Genomic DNA, 17,239 nt, shown 5'->3' with positions numbered 1-17,239 from the left:
TACTGAGAAAGATGTTTCTGCCACCTTATTAAAGCACCTTACTCACTGTTATCTTTCAGGAATGAAAAGAGTTAGTGATGGAAAAACTCAAGAGGGCCTACTAGCCTTTAGTGGGCAGGAGTGATGTATAAAATTCCCTTCTCACACATGGGCCTGTCTCTTGCTCACACATGCTGAGTGCCTTATGGAAGTGTCAGGCTTCCCTTTGCCTTTGGTGTTTATCCCAGAATTTGAACAGGTTGGGTTCCTTCCTGCCCTAATGTTGGGGAGGTCTGTCATTTTTCAGCTGTGACTGGGTGGGCATGCTGAGTGAGGAAAAAGGAATAAGATGCCCCATTTTGGCCTTGAGGCTAAGCTGTCTTCTTCAATCTGACTTTATCTTGAATAGAGTTAACACAATATTTTAATTTCCTTATGGCTCCTTGTGTCTATTCCCAATTTGGTTGAGACTCTAAAGGGAAGAAAAGCTGTATAATGGACCATCTTCTACATATGTGATATCCAACTCTCTTAGCTATCTTTCCCAACTTTTTTGTTTTCTTTTGGGTGACAATGATAACTTACTCTCATAAATAAGTCAACAAATTATACATACTTTTCCATTATAAATTTTCATTTTTTTGTATGAAAGATTTGGCCATGGCTCTCCCCCTCCATCCCTACCCTCAAACTTAACAATTCTTTTTGTGTGTGTGACTTTTATACAATGTCAATTATTCTTTTTTTTAAGCAAAAACCTACCAGGAAGGCAAGGTATAATTTCTACTAAATTAACTTCCAAAAAGCACTGCTTGGCTGATTTAGTATTTATTGAATTCCACAATGCATTAGGCACCACGTAAACACACAGTAAGAAGCAATTAATAATATGTATGCTATTATTTGGAAAAAATGATAAATTAGCAACAAACAAATCAGAAAATAACAATGGAACTAAATATTAAATTATTTCAAGGATTTGGTTTATTATTAGCATCTTTAAGACAACTGATGGAAAGAACAGAAATGAATGCATCTAAAAAGAAATATCTGTAATCCTATTGCATGGCAGTTAAGCATTTGCCTGCCAAGAGAGATAAATGATGTTCTTGTGTGCACTTGAAACTTATAAATGGCTGCAGCAAGACGCAGGATGATAACAATTGTGCTAAAGGAATAGTTCAGAAAACCATAATAGCGATTTAGTTGCTTTTTGTTGTTAAAAAATATAGCGTTTGGGGCAATTTGAATACTATGCTGTGTCTGTGTCTTTGACATGTTTCTGTTCAAGTATATGTAGGCTATTTCAGCTCACTTACAAATTTCAGTCAATGAGAAGCATAAAGATGACCTTCCAAAATTCTGTTAGTTATTTCCCCCAATGTCTGCACACGATTAGTTCAGTTTTGTTGTTTAAAATTACTCCACCATGCCATTGTTGAGTCAATGCGGTGGAGAATTCTTCCTTTCCTGATGTGCCACACATTGCAAGCTCTCAGGATTTTCTTCAACAACCTCTGCATAATTGTTGAATATAGTTTCCCACTGCAGTGGGCTGCGGTATCAGGAAACCTTTAGCCATATGTACATGATGTAGTGCTACCTGTCACCCCCTCTGAGCGCTAGAGACCCATGAAGCCTATCCTGGAATGCAGTGCAGCCTACATGCTGCCATTCAAAATTCCCACCTTACCCAGTGTCTCCAAGCAAGGTCCCTTCTGAGTTCAATCCAAAACAACTGAATGAATGAGATGCAACATGTCAACAATTCGAATGTTTATTTTGTTTTAGGAAACCAGCTGTAAACAAAACGTATCTGTTGTTTTCCATGTTTATGAATCTGGCACTAAGAGACTGCATTAAGCAATGCCTTTTTAGGTTTAATACTTACACACGGTAATGTGTTACTGGCCTTAAGGACATCAATGATTAAGCTTTTACGCAGAGCTGTACGGTTTTGTATAGTTGGAAAACAACATGATTTTGAGATCACTACAAGCAAATAAAACTTTTATTCCTCCCAATTATTTACCTGCTTTTCAAAATTTTATAAATTTTTATGATACAATTTCTTCAGTCTATTAGGTATTCCAAAAAAGAGGCTAATATAGTCGTTATAAGAAACTCCACAAATGCAGTCAAGTGTTACCTTTTCACTATAATTAAAGTTTTCTTATGCGAGTAAATGAAACAAACAATCCAGCCCCACACAGGGAAAGCCAGCATTGCCTTGGGGGCAGCAGAACGCGGCACAGCACCGCCCGCCAAGGCCGCAAGATGCCGCAGACTGACTGCTGCAGCAGTCGCTTCCTGGCCAGCTGGCCGTGGCCGTCCGCAGAAAGGCACACTGCAGCGCTCTTGCCATACCTTCCGCGCTGGCATTGCATCAGTGTTAAATCCCCTGGCCACCAACTGCCATATACTTTTTGCTGGTTATGAAGAAACGTGGGGAGGGGACAAAAGGGAGACAGTGTGCCTGCAAGTGTGAGAGATCACTATTGCCTCACACTCCCTAAAAAATTTCTCCCCCAAATATTTATAAGCCAAGTCCCAACTTACTTCATCTGTCAGGTCCCTAAATCTGAAATCCCCTCGCCCTTCAAATGCACTAAATGAGTCAGGGTTTTTAGGGCAAACCCAGGGATACAAGAAGATCGAAAGTGCCTAATTCTTAGCTGCCAAATAAGTACCAAGTTTGGGGTGGAAGAGTTCACCTCTGCAGACCAGAGCGTACTACCCCCGGAGCGCTCCTAGTTTAGAGAGGCTTGGAGAGGAGAGGGCCTCCCGTTCCTGGAGTATCCCAATTCCCAGGGAAGGCCCTTCCCAGCGCTCGCGCTTCAGCGTGCGAGGAACCCCCACAAGCAATAGCTCACCCGACTGCATCCTTCAAAGCCCCAACCTCGGGGCGGGGCGCAGGGAGGTGGGAGGTGAGGGGTAGCACCGCCGGGAGGCTCCTGTCAGCGCCTCACGGTTTTCCCCCTGGCTCCTTGGCGCCCCCTGACGATGGGCTCCGCAGCAATTTGGCCAAGGGAGGCTGGATAGGCGGAAGCGCCGGGTGTCCGGGACGCTAGAGGCTCCCGGTCAATGCACCTGAGGACGGCGCGGACTGGCGGGCGGCCCCGCGGGAGGGCGCTGGGCTCTCAGGCCCGGGCGCAGCCCGCGGCCGCCGCCGAAACCGCCGCAGCCATGTCCGCGCGCCCGCGCTGCCGCAGCCCGGCTCTGATGTCATCAGCCGAGCCCCCGCCGCGGCGCCCCATTCCCGCCCCCAGCAGGCTGCCGCGGCTGCAGCCCGGGCGCCGCGTCCCCGCCCCGACCCACGTGCGCCCGGCTTCTGGGATGCTGAGGTCGGCTGCGGCCGCAGGACGATGCGCGGAGCCCGGGCGGTCGCGGCGGCGGCGCTGCTCCTCCCCACTCGCCGCGTCCCCGGCGGGGCTGCGCCCGGGGGCTGCGCACGGACGGGGGCGGGGGCGCCTGGGGAGGGAGGGGAGAGGATCCCAGTCGCCGAGTCGCAGCCTAGTCGCTGTCTGCTGAGTCATGGCAAGCGCTCCCCGCAGCCCTGGATCACTCGCGTAGCGCGGCTGGCGCGGGGTGCGCAGCCATTGGGCTGGGCGCGGGGCCGCGAGCGCCGGGCATGACGCGCTGAGCCGCGCTCACCCGTGCCCGCCGTCCCGGCGTGCGCCCCGCGCGGGTGCCTGTGCCGCCGCCCTCCAGCCCCGCCGTCGAGTCGCCCCCGCGTCGCCCGCACCATGATCGCCGCGGCTTTCCTCGTCTTGCTGAGACCCTACAGCATCCAATGTGCCCTCTTCCTCTTGTTGCTTCTGCTGGGCACCATCGCCACCATCGTCTTCTTCTGCTGCTGGCACCGCAAGCTCCAGAAAGGGAGGCATCCGATGAAATCGGTCTTCTCGGGTCGTTCGAGAAGCCGAGGTAAGACACGCCGCGACGGGTTTCTGCGGCTACCAGGAACATTTAAGCCGATTTGGAGAGTGAAGCGCGGCTCCCTCAGTTCTCCTCGGCTGCCCCTAGCCCCATCATTGCCCACTCCCCAGGCTGAGTACGTTTCTTTATTTAACGCCCCTTGCCCTTTTTGCCCTCACCTCCGCCCTCCAGTCTCCCAGGTTTGAATAACCAAGGCGATGCAGAGGGCAGGGAGGGGAGAAACGAGCTCAAATTTTCAGTCAGTTTGCTAAAGCGTTAAGGGTAATTTGAGCGTAGTCCGGGGCTGCGGCAGCCTTGCCTTCACCCGTCCTTCGCTGGAGCGTAGGGGTAAGAAAGTAAGGCATGGAAAGTTCGGGACTCCCCAACTCCCCCAGAACTTTCATGCAAACTTCTCGCGGAGAAATCACCTAGAGACCGATGGCCCCAGGACTCCTCCTCCCTCCCCCAGGATGTCCCACCGAATTCCAGGCGTCTGAGATATGCTTTCCCGACCCTGGTCTCCCAGGTAAGTCATGAATCACTTACGTGAAGAACAAGGAGTTAAATGAAGTCTCATTTCTCTTTTCTCCCCAGATGCTGTTTTGAGATCGCACCACTTTCGTTCTGAGGTAATTTATTTAGCGCGCACGCTCAAGGTCAGAAGAAGTTCTCTTTCCTGAGTACCAATATTAATTATATGCGTGTTAAGAAACCAGTAGGACACTGAATGACGAGCATGCTGTCCCCTAGCCGAAAGTGGCATGTTTCTTTTTAAGCGATTCCATATTAGTGCCCAGCGAACGGTTTTAGCAAATTTGTGTAGTGGAGCCGTTGTACAAGAGGGGAAAAGGCAAACCCTAAAAGTGCTGCAGACCTTAAAAAACTTAGCCACAGGGTGGATGTCACTTGAGTTTACAGTTTGTATTTTGCTGGTGGAAGTGTTTTCTGGGTGCTCTCAGTTGATTCTGGTTGTTCACTGGGACAAACGAAGAGGTTAGTGCAGAACAGTTTGATCTATATGCATTTCAATTTCGATTTTCAAGTTTACATTTCTGTTCTCTCATAAAGCTCTGCATGTTTTAATGGGGACTATCTGATGATGTTTGCAAAGCGATGACGGTAGTGTGTGCTTAAATTAAATGCTCGTGCTAGTCTCTACTCCCGAAACGTGGACCATCCCTCTAGGGCAATTAACTCCTAATCACTGCACCCAGGAACCAGCTCCACTGAAGAAACGCAAGCTCTCCCTGACCTAGGATTTCTTTAGGAGTTTTCAGGCCAACCTCCACTTATCCTAAAATAATTTCCCCTCTTTTTAGGAAAGTTACACGCCGCCAGGCTTGGAAGTTGCTGCTTGGTGCAGTTTACTCATGTCGGCAAAGACTTCATAGTTAAACGCCCTCCATTTACCTGCAGTTATCTTACCTTTCATTTCATTAATTAGATATTTTATGCCACCCTAGATGTTTTATTGGGTTCTAGTTGCTTAAAAACTTTAACTGTATTATTGCAATATCATTAAAATGTTGCATAAAGAGTAATTCTACTGCATATAGCCCTGGAGGGTGAGAACTCTATTCAATTTAGGATTCTTGAGAGGATAAGTTAACCAGTCAGGTAATCAGAGGTTCCATTCCTGGCTTTACATTAACTAGCTGTGTGATATGTCTCGGTGCCTCGGTTTACCCATCTGTAAGATAGAACCATTAGTACCTTGCAGGGTTATAGGAAGGTGGAGGAAATTACAATAAACTGTGTAAAGAAGAATCCCACTTAGCTCATAATAAGTATTCAGTATTTGGTAGCTATCATTATATTTTGTAAAATTGAATTTTAAAGTGTATAAAAATAAATGATAATGTTTGCAAATTTTCAAGTCTTTTTTAAATTAATTAATTCAAGTTTATGGAAAACATAAAAAACCGGGACTATTATAAAGCAACAGTTTTCGAATGTGAGATTAATTCAACAGAACAGCCCATTCAGATGTGATGAGAAGTAAATAATTGACAGAGTGCAAACACCAAAATACAGGATTTTGATTTTAAAAGGAGATAACCAGTTCCACACACATAAATGATAGAACCAGAATAATAATCCTGTTATGGATTATTATGCTAGCCATCAGATATTTCAGCTAAAGCACAAACGAAAAATGAGATACAACTATGTCTTGTTTAGTTATCTCTCAGTTGAATGTTTTTGTTCTGAGCTTGCATTTGGTTAGGAAAGCTGGGGGTAGTTGTTTAATGCCTTAACTCACTTCATAAGATTTCTGCCGGGCGCGGTGGCTCACGCCTGTAATCCCAGCACTTTGGGAGGCCGAGGCAGGCGGATCACAAGGTCAGGAGATCGAGACCGCAGTGAAACCCCGTCTCTACTAAAAATACAAAAAATTAGCCGGGCGTGGTGGCGGGCGCCTGTAGTCCCAGCTACTCAGGAGGCTGAGGCAGGAGAATGGCGTGAACCCGGGAGGCGGAGCTTGCAGTGAGCTGAGATCAGGCCACCGCACTCCAGCCTGGGCGACAGAGCGAGACTCCATCTCAAAAAAAAAAAAAAAAAAAAAAAAAAAAAAAAAGATTTCTGGTACAGTTTGACATCTTTGTGTGATATTTGCCTTGTTTACTAGACTGTGAGCTCTTTGAGGGCAGGACCATATATTTCTTGTTTAGGGCTGTATCCCCACTATTTGGCTCAGTGCCTTGTCTACAGTAGGTTATTAATAAATATTTATTGAATGAATGGATGAAAAAATAATATCCTAGTGAGTGCTGGTTCCTGAAACTGGGCAAATAGAACTCAGAGTTTGGCGGAAAAGAAAAAATGCACATTCTCAGGGCATTGCTCAGAATTCAGCATTTGCTAAATCTCAACTCTTACTGGATCTTTCCAGCCTTTTAAAAATTGCCCTGGAGTTTGTGCTAAAAATGTAAGTCACAGATTGAAACAAAATGGATTTGGTTTGATTTTTGTTTCTGAAAAATTTAAACGCATTATTAGTTTAATTTGTTTATGGGCTACCCATTGGCAAGCTGTTTTGATAAACCATTCAAAGAATGCTATTTTATACGTGAAAATTATGAGACTGTGTTGCAAAAGAATGTCATATTTCATCACTACGTTGCTTACACAAATGAAATAGTTTCCCTTAAGGAAAACATAGGGAATATTTTTCTTTTCTCTTTTCTATCAAGATGCCATTTTCTGCAAGACTGTCTCTTTGAGAAATACCTCTGAATTTACTTGGATTTAAACATGTTTTAAAAAATAGATTTTGTGTAGCATAATGAATATTCTTGTTGCTTTTTAGTAGTAGCTGCTGCAAAATAATTATCCAAGAAAATATTTTGATTTCTGACAAATCATAGTCATATTGAACTAAGAATTTAGTACTTTCTGTTTCTCCTTCCATTCTCAGTAAGTAGATAATTCACTTTCAGTATTTCTACCGTGGTCAAAGGAAGAAAATGAGTTTAGGATCTGCTGACTCACTTTGAACCACGAAAAAGCTTTGGGCCAGCCCTTGTACAGATGAAGAAGTTCAGTGAGCACTTTGATGCTTTACTTGGCAGAAGGTATTACTTCTGGTACCCACATGCCCAGGAAGGAGTCCAATTGCACAGGAAGTTTTAGCCGGTTCCTTTTCAGGTAGTCAGAGAAATACTCCTTGAGAAAAAAATCGTGATACCAGAACTCAATTTGCTTTGGAGAAGTTCTGCAGTAGGGAAAAAAGCCACCTTCCTCATCCGAGGAGCTCCAGCTATTTTCTCCTCATTAAGTATATAATAAACACATTTCTTCAGTTTCTTCCTCATGAAGCTAGAAATAAATAATATGATGTTTATAAGATGTTTTGGAACCATAACTGCCAACCCTTTTTATTTTTACATGGTTGCAAACTTTACTAGCTTTTTAGTAGTCTTCTAAATGTTAATAAATAGCATATGAGAATGTGAAATTATTAATGCCGCTAGCAAGGCCTGAAGAGCGTAACTTCAGTAATAGACAGAAATATGTGTTTTCTGTATCCTTATTAAGCACTTATACAGTGTTTTTGTTCTTGTTGTTCTAAACAGCTAATGAAGAGAAGTGATTTCACATTGATGTAGTAAGACAGTCTAGAAACCAAGTGTTCATTCTGGTTTCTAGAATCCTGTTATCTAAGAAGTGTACTTTTCCTGAGGATTTATAATGCTTTATGCTGTGTGTTTAAACAGTGATTACCTGTTACCTTAGATTCCTGTGGTGAAAGTCAGGCTGTGACAATCCTGATTTTAAGGAAATTTCAGAAAGTGATATGGGTAATTGAGGTACCATTAGATTATAAGAAAGGGTTTTGGGAGTACTTCAGTAGAATGGAGACTATTATATTTTTTTTTTTTTTGTTTTTTTATTTTTTTTTTTTTTTTTTTTTTTTTTTTTTTTTTATTTTTTTTTTTTTTTTTTTTTTTTTTTTTTTTTTTTTTTTTTTTTTTTTTTTTTTTTTTTTTTTTTATTTTATTTTTTTTTATGCCCTTTGAGAATATCCAGAGTGAATAGTGGTAAATAATCCCTATTCATGAGCTCAGTGGAATAAGGGAAGCCTTGTCTGACATAAGGAAGGAGAAGAGTGTGTTCTATATCTACCAGTTTTTGAGTAAATATCTCCATTTCCTGTTTCAGGCAAAGGAACCAAGAGTTAAGCAGTTCCCAAAGAGTCACATAACAAGATAAGGACTGAATAACACAAGAATTATCTGGCTACATATTATCTGTCCTGTGGTGTTGAATCATGCCACTCACAGCCCAGAGAATAATATGCCCAAAATTTTCGCTGAAGGAAATTGAGTTTTTAGTTGACATTTCTTACAATACTGAATTGGCAAATCATTTAGTTTTTTCCAGTGATTATGTAAGTTATCCTAAATGAAACAATGGTCCACCTAAGCCTTGTTGTCCTCATTATGTTCCTCAAGTGTCCCTGTACCAAATCATTGGAGAATGGCCAGCAAAATAACCACATTTCACAGCATCTCATTAAATTTTCATCTTTCATTAAGAATTACCTAATTTAGTAGATTAGGGAAAGTGATAGTTTATTATTGAGCAATCCTTTATAATTAGGTTATCTTTATAAATAAATTATTTGTCTCGAGTTACATTTTAGGTCTAAATTAATTTATACTAATTAAGTCAGCCGTAAGTTGTAAGTGTGCACATGATGTAGTATTTATTGAGTGTCACCCAATTATTTTTCAAATAAACACATTTATTTTCTCTTTCTGTCCAAAGTACTATGCTCGACAATAGGGCTAACAAAGGGTTGGAGATGGAGCCCCTGCCCTTGACAGTTCCTTCTAGGTCACTCCCAATATCAGTGCTGAAATTTTATAGTTACTGTTTTTTTTCTGTTATGCTAACTGAACTGCTGTGCCGTTTCCAACTATGAATCACAAATGTGATGAGAGCATCGGAAGCTGCTGTGTAAAAGTGTACAGCCAATACGTATGTAAAAAAGACAAATTAATCCTATTCACAGAGTTTATCATACCAGAGTCAACACTATCGTATAATTAACCCTGACTTTAGCTACTTGGTGACAAAACAGAAAAACAAAACAAAACAACAAAAACAAAAAACAAAAAAAACTCCCACTTTTTTTCATGCATCCAAGCCAATTAAATTCATCTAGATTAGAATTGAAACAAAATATTTTCCAGAGAAGTTTGCATCTTTATGTAATCTTAAGGCTCAAGAATGACTCTCTTTGAGATCTGGATGGCAAAATAGAACTAGGGTAATAACAATAATTATTGGCATAATGTAAGGATTATAAGAATAGGAGTTCAAAATTCTGGTTTTGGGTTCTAGCTCTGCCACGAACTAACTGTGTCACCTTGGTCAAGTCTCTTTTGTCGTTGAGACTTGGGTTTTTGTATTTTGACTGGTAATGTGAGAATGATCTCTGAGCCCCTTCCAGAAGTAATAGGCCAAGTATCTACTACATACAAAGTGTCATGCTGTAAAGGCACCATGAAAACATGATTCCTGTCTTCTAGGTGCTTAAGGTAGGTAAATAAAAAAACATCATTAGGGTAAATACCAAGTAACAAATTATGTATAGAAAAGAAATGGTTGGAATAGTTCTGGTGAAATGGTTGCTTCTAGCTCAAGTGATTAGAGAAGCCTTCCAAGAGGAGTGATATTTATGCTGAAGCCTGAAGGTTGTATGGTAAGTACAGTAGTCCCCTCTTTGTGGTTTTGCTTTCCATGGTTTCAGTTACCCGTGGCCAACTGTTGTCTGAAAATGTTAAGTGGAAAATTACAGAAATAAATGATTCATGAGTTTGAAATTGCGTGCCATTCTCAGTAGCACGATGGAACCCTGAGCTGCCCTTCTCCAATCCCACTTTGTCCTTCCCAACATGTGAATCATCCCTTTGTCTAGCAAATCCATACTTTATACTCTGGCCATCTCAGTTATCAGGTTTACTGTCAACTGTATTGCCACGCTTGTGTTCAAGTCACCCTTATTTTACTTAATAATGGCCCCATAGTGCAAGAGTAGTGATGCTGGCAATTCAGATATGCCAAAGAGAAGCCATAAAATGCTTCCTTAAAGTGAAAAGGTAAAACTTCTTGACTTAGTAAGGAAAGGAAAAAAATAATCGTATGCTGAAGCTTCTCAGATATGCCACAAGAATGAATCCTCTATCTGTGAAATTGTGAAGAAGGAAAAAGAAATTCATGATAGTTTTGCTGTCACACTTTAAACTCTAAAAGTTATGGCCATAGTGCATGATAAGTGCTTAGTTAAGATGGAAAAGACATTAAATATGTGGGTGGAAGACATGAATAGAAAACATATTCTGATTGATGGCAATGTGTTGCATCAGATTTACATAATTAAATAACACTTTATCATAGGTATGTATGTATAGGAAAAAAACATAGTATGTATAGGGTTTAGTACTATTCATGGTTTAAGGCATCCACTGGGGTCTTGGAATGGATCTGTGGTGGATAAGTGGGGCCTACTATACCTGAGTAGATTCAGAGAAAATGAGAGCAAAATCCCAGGTTGGTATAAGGGCTTGAGAATAGACAAGATTTAGGAAAGCACATGCCTGTTTTCAGGGCTTGTTGTACACCAGTATGGTTAGAGAGAGGGACTGTTGAGATCACGTAAAGGAATATAGAGCTGGAAGTATACATAGGTGTCAGCTACAATAGAAATGATTTGTGTATACTACATGACAGTTAACAAAAGGCTTTGACATAGCATTATTTTATTTGAACACTTTAGGAGGGCACCTGCTCTGAGTCCTCTTAAGAGAAGCAGGCTGGGTACAGTGGCTCACGCCTGTAATCCCAGAATTTTGGGAGGCCGAGGCGGGCCGATCACAAGGTCAGGAGATGGAGAACATCCTGGTCAACATGGTGAAACCCTGTCTCTACTAAAATACAAAAATTAGCTGGGCATGGTGGTGCATCCTGTAGTCCTAGCTACTCGGGAGGCTGACGCAAGGGAATCACTCGAACCTGGGAGGTGGAGGTTGCAGTGAGCCAAGATAGTGCCACTGCACTCTCGCCTGGCAACAGAGCAAGATTCTGTCTCAGGGAAAAAAAAAAAAAAAAAAAAGAGGGAGCAAAAAAATCACCTTTTGATTTCTTTTCCAGCAACTATAACAAAACAACCCAATCACTGTTCTTTCACTGAGGGAGAACAAAGAGTTATGGCCTCTGCTGCAGAGGGCCTTGGAAAATGGCCAGTTGGGGGCCTTTCTGGTGACCCTGAGGCTGAGCTTTTGAAGGGTACCATGTTTTTGAGGTCCAAGGATCAGCATCATTGGGTTATATTCTGACTGCAGACACCATCTCTCCAGGGATTTATGGCAACCTGCTCATGTGTTTAGTGTGGTCATTACAAAGTTTAATACGAAGTATAATAAATTTGCAGGTAATTCATTATGTAAAAAGACCTTTTTATTGACTGAAATACATTAAAGTTTTTAAAAGTATTTGAAATGTATGTAGCAACTTTTCAACTTCTTCCTTTAAAATTTCTCTCCTAATAATTATTCCTAAATGTTTACCCTCCTCTGAAGTCCTCAAGCCTCCTCCCTCACCTTCAGCCAGTGACCTTTTATCTCCTGACTCACAAAGAATATTAATGCATCAAGTAATAGCTCCTTAAACTTATTGCACCTAAGAACTAACTGGCATCTTAGCCTTCCTTCCCAGTCCAGTGAAAAATTCATCTGTTGTCCACACTGATGCTTATGCTTATGTTGTGAATTCTTTTCTTCCCATCTCTTGGGGGATATTCTATTAGTCATCCCCTCCTTCTTTATCCTCAATCGCTCCTTCTCTGCTGGCTCCTTTCCCTTACCTATAAACATCATATGTGCTTACTATTGGAAATAATAGCAACAGCCCAGAACCTCCCTATGCCACCAACTCTTCTCTTGACAAGAAAAGTTTCCTGAAAAAGCTTCTTTGTTACCTTCTATTCCTCACCTCTCATTTATTCCTCAACTTAATTTAATCTGGCTTCTGCTGCTACTATTTAGAACAACTCACACTTAGCTCACCAATTACTTCCAAATTGATAAATTGATTATTTTAGTCTTTAATTTAGTTGATCTATCCAGTATTCAATACTATTGGCCACTGATTCCCTCTTGATATTTCCTTCCTGGTTTCTAGACAACACCCTCTAAATCCCCTGCCCCTTTCTGGCCCTGGCTTTCTCTGTTTTTGCACTGAATCCTCTTCCTACTTATAACTTGACATTCCCTGTCTTAGGCCTACTTAAAAGAAGAAAACAGCTTTATTGAGATATAATTTACATACCATACAGTTCATCCATTTAAGTGTATAATTAAGTGGTTTTCGGTATATTCACAAGGTTGTGCAACCATCATCACAATTTAATTTTAGAACATTTTCATCACCCCCAAAATAAACCTATACCCATTAGCAATTATCCCCTATTCCCCTCCCTCCTTAATCCTTTAACTCTAGGCAGCTACTAATCTTCTTTCTATCTTTTTTTATTTTTAAATATGGAATGCTTCACAAATTTGTGTTTCAGTGTTTCATCCTTGTGCAGGGGCCATGCTAATCTCTGTATCTTTCCAATTTTAATATATGTGCTGCCCAACCGAGCACTACTTTCTGGCAATAGATTTGCTGGGCCTCATTTTTGCCTATTCAGATTTTACTTGTGGGATCTCACCATACTGACTGTTTTAGTTTACCCCCATATCATGGTTACTCTGAAATCTATCAAATTTAGACCTCACTTTTGATCTCTAGGTTCAGAGTCACCTACTTTTTCCTCATTTTCCCATAGATGTCCCATTGGCATCTCAAACTGAACATGTCCAAAACTGAACTCATCAGTCCTTTACCACATCTTATGTACCTATTTTGGAGAATGGCAATATTCTCACATCCAGTCCCCAAACCCCTGCAGTTTTTTAAACTAGGAATATAGAAGATAGAATAGACGGCACCCTCATCCATCCTGCGCCATCTGTCTTCTCTTTTAAATGTGTCTAGACTCTGCCTTTCGTTGTATTCACATTGCCGTTTATTTGGTTCAAGCCCTATCATAAACCTCTGGACAAGTCTCTCTGCATCCCCTTCCCCAACCCATCAACACCAACTTAATAACGATCATTTGAAAAGACAAATTAATTATTAAAACTTCTATAACTTATGAAGACATTCAGATTTAGGTAATAGAAAACCCAACTTAAAATGGTTTATTAATAAACAGGGATTTCTATTCTCTCATAACAAGAAAGCTAGAGATGGCCACAGGCTTTGCTTGAGCAGTTCTACCATGTCATTTTCGGTATATTTGGAATAATCTGGTCATTCCCTTGTGGTTGGAGAATGGTTGGCACAGTTACAGACATGGTGTCTAAATTCAAGGAAGGAAGGAGGGGAACGGGCAGAGCCAGCCATGGTTATTTATCAGAAAATCTGAATATTTGCCAGAAGACTTTTCAGTTAGATTTCTGTTTACCCTTCACTGGCCAGAACTGCCACAGGCCATCTGTCACTATAAAGGAGGCTTGGGATGTGAGGTTTTATCTTTCTTAGTATCTGTAGTAGAGGTAGGCAAGGGAGAAAGAGTTGGGTAATGCATATTTCTCCCCTACTTGAAATCCTTCAGTAGCTTCCCACTTCTTTCAAGATCACAAAGTTCATTCTTAGTATAATGTCAAAGGGTTCCTGGTACTGATGTCCTGTGATAGGTCAAGTCTACCATTTGTCCACACTTCTTATAATTCTTCAAATGGACCATGATCTTTTAGGATTATTGTTTTTATCCATGTTATTTCCAACTAATAAAGTCTCTTTCTATTTCTTTCCTCTCTTTTCTCATACACCTCCAACAAAAACAAAAATACTCAAGCAAAAAAAGGGTAACTCTTGTTCTTTCTTGAAAGTCCAGTTCATAAGTTACCTCCTTAAGGAAACTTTCATGACTCCCGCCTCATAGTAACAATTTAGTTTGGTTTTTTTTTGTTATTGTGAGACTCTTAAAGACAGTCTATAACCCCAGTTCTTAGTTTAGAATCTGACACATAGTGAAGCTCAGTAAATGTTGGATGAATGAATGAATATTTGAAGTTTTCTACAGGTCAGTTTCATTCTCAATTCTCATGAATTTGCCAACTTCCCCAAATATCCGGTATCCCTCTTTTCCTTAAGGGGAAAGAGACAGATGCTTTTCATATTGTATCTTTTTTTAAATTTATTTGAGACAGGGTCTCTCTCTGTTGCCCAGGCTGGAGTACAGTGGTGTGATCTCAGCTCACTGCAACCTCTGCCTCCTGGGTTCAAGTGATTCTCCTACCTCAGCTGCCTGAGTAGCTGGGATTTCAGGCGCTCACCACCATGCATGGCTAATTTTTATAGTTTTTTTTTTTTTTTTTTTTTTTTTTTTTTTTTTTTTTTTTTTTTGAGACAGAGTCTCGCTCTGTCGCCCAGGCTGGAGTGCAGTGGCACGATATCGGCTCACTGCAAGCTCCACCTCCCGGGTTCACGCCATTCTCCCGCCTCAGCCTCCGATTAGCTGGGACTACAGGCGCCCGCCACCACGCCTGGCTAGTTTTTTGTATTTTTAGTAGAGACGGGGTTTCATCATGTTAGCCAGGATGGTCTCGATCTCCTGACCTCGTGATCCACCCGCCTCGGCCTCCCAAAGTGCTGGGATTACAGGCTTGAGCCACCGCGCCCGGCCGTTTTTATAGTTTTAGTAGAGACAAGATTTCACCATGTTGGCCAGGTTGGTCTAGAACTCCTGACCTCAGGTGATCCACCTGCCTTGGTCTTCCAAAGTGCTGGGATTACATGAATGAGCCACTCTGTCTGGCCCCATATTTTATTTTAGACATATAGTTATACCTTACTTATGTCTTACCCTGTGTTTTGTTCACAGATACACAGAATCAGACACTTTAGAAAATGAGTTGAAATTGGCCAGGTGCGGTGACTCATGCCTGTAATCCCAGCACTTTGGGAGGCCGAGGAGGGCAGATCATCTGAGGTTGGCAGTTCGAGATCAGCCTGACCAACATAGAGAAACCCTGTCTCTACTAAAAATACAAAATTAGCCAGGTGTGGTGGCGGGCCCCTGTAATCCCAGCTACTTGGGATCTGAGGTGGGAGAATCGCTTGAGCCTGGAAGGTGGAGGTTACGGTGAGCTGAGGTCATGCCATTGAACTCCAGCCCGGGCAACAAGAGTGAAACTCCGAAAAAAAAAAAAAAAAAAAGAAAGAAAATGAGTTGAAAATATCCCTTTTTTTTTTTTTTAATTGAAGGAACTTTCATCCTTTGAGAGTTTTAAATCAAAGTTTGATATTTAATGTTTTTATTTCAATTTATAATCTAAAAGTAATTCTGAATTATTTTGTAACCATTTTACCTTATAACCAGTACTGTCATCCAATTCCAGTTCCTGAATTTGTGTTTTACTTACAGTCACATTAGTGCCAAGTGGTATTGCTTTAACTGTCATAAGCTTAAAAGGAAAGATTTGAGGCAATTCTTTATTTATAATTTATGCATTCATGCCAGATGAGAGCCAAATGCTGTGCTTTGGTAATCTGTTTAACTAATTTTGAGAAATGTGGTGGTATATTTGAATAAAGAGCATCAGAAATGGCAAATATTGGACCGGGTATGGTAGCTCATGCCTGTAATCCCAGCACTTTGGGAGGTGGAGGCAGGGGAATTGCTTGAGCTCAGGAATTCAAGACCAGCCTGGACAATATAGCAAGACCTTGTCTATACAAAAAAATAATTTAAAAAATTTGTCGGGCATGGTGATGTGCTTCTATATTCCTACCTACTTGGGAGGCTGAGGCGGCTGATTGCTTAAGCCCAGGAGTTCGAGGCTACAGTGAGCCATTATCGTGCCACTGCACTCTAGCCTGGGCAGCAGAGCAAGGCCCTATCTTTTTTTTTAAAAAAAGTGAGAAATGGCAAATTAAATTAGAGTAAATATAGAGCACAAATTATAACATTGTCTTCTGGGGTGTATAAAACATATAGATGTTTGACACCTTTAGTGTAAAGAATGGCAGGGGAGTAATGAAATTCCTATACATTTGCAAAGTTTCTACATTTTATATGAAGTGGCATGTTAACCTAGGTAGAATGAAAAGTTAAGGATGCATATTTTAACTCTCAGAGCAACTAAGTAAAAAAAGCAAACCCAAGAGATAAACCCAACTAGAACTTCTAAAACATATCCAAATGACCTGAGGAAGGCAAGAAAAAGGGAACACAGGAACGAAAAACCAGAATAGACAGACTAAAAATAAATAATAAAACAATAGACGTAAATCTAACAATATCAATAATTACATTAAATATTAATGGGCTAAACACTCCAATTATGAGACATAGATGACCAGAATCGAGAAAGAGCAGGGCCTAACTATATGCTATTTACAAGAAATTCAGTTTAAGTATGAAGGCACAGACTGAAAGTGAATAGATGGAAAAAATATAAATGATGCAAAGAATAATCATAAGATTAGAGTGGCTATATTAATATTAGCTAAAATAGATAATCAAGGTAAATGGTATTAACAGAGACGGAGAGGGATGTCCCACAATGATGAAAGGACCAATCATTCTGGAAGACATCATCATAAATGTGTATCTACCTGATGTAAACATAACCTCAACATGTATGACATAAACATTTCAAAAGTAAAGGCAGAATTAGACAATGCTGTAATCATAGTTGGTGATCAACAGAGTTTAGAAGCATACCTCTTTCAGCAATTGATAGAACATCCACATAGAAAATCAGTAAAAATGTAGGTAAAG

The 17,239-nt window shown here is 41.1% G+C and overlaps 3 protein-coding genes and 1 non-coding gene across 7 annotated transcripts in view; 1 reads left to right on the top strand and 3 right to left on the bottom strand.

The window, feature by feature from the left end:
• Nucleotides 1-3,289, bottom strand: part of BEND6 (BEN domain containing 6) — a 74,784-nt gene extending 71,495 nt beyond the window's left edge. For 3 of the 4 annotated variants that reach the window (XM_050788790.1, XM_050788791.1, XM_050788792.1), the window contains exon 1: nucleotides 2,853-3,289. The gene's annotated coding sequence lies outside the window, so the exon portion shown is untranslated. The remainder of the gene's footprint in view (nucleotides 1-2,852) is intronic. The other variant, XM_050788789.1, reaches the window with a different exon arrangement.
• The window catches only part of DST (dystonin), a 1,587,602-nt gene that overhangs the window by 1,095,943 nt on the left and 474,420 nt on the right, over nucleotides 1-17,239 (top strand). The window contains exons 2-3 of the mRNA XM_050788752.1: nucleotides 3,718-3,906; nucleotides 4,492-4,526. Coding sequence (XP_050644709.1) covers nucleotides 3,726-3,906; nucleotides 4,492-4,526 — 216 coding nt within the window. The 5' untranslated portion in view covers nucleotides 3,718-3,725. The remainder of the gene's footprint in view (nucleotides 1-3,717; nucleotides 3,907-4,491; nucleotides 4,527-17,239) is intronic.
• The window catches only part of ZNF451 (zinc finger protein 451), a 376,340-nt gene that overhangs the window by 216,045 nt on the left and 143,056 nt on the right, over nucleotides 1-17,239 (bottom strand). The gene's annotated exons all lie outside the window — the stretch shown is intronic.
• On the bottom strand, nucleotides 12,941-13,050 carry LOC126953988 (U6 spliceosomal RNA). The gene has a single exon (XR_007725457.1). It is a non-coding gene; the product is annotated as a U6 spliceosomal RNA (small nuclear RNA).

Source organism: Macaca thibetana, chromosome 4 (assembly GCF_024542745.1).
Source record: "Macaca thibetana thibetana isolate TM-01 chromosome 4, ASM2454274v1, whole genome shotgun sequence".
Taxonomy (NCBI): Eukaryota; Metazoa; Chordata; class Mammalia; order Primates; family Cercopithecidae; genus Macaca; species Macaca thibetana.
Note: the sequence above shows the minus strand (reverse complement) of the source record. Positions and strands in the feature narration are given on the sequence as shown.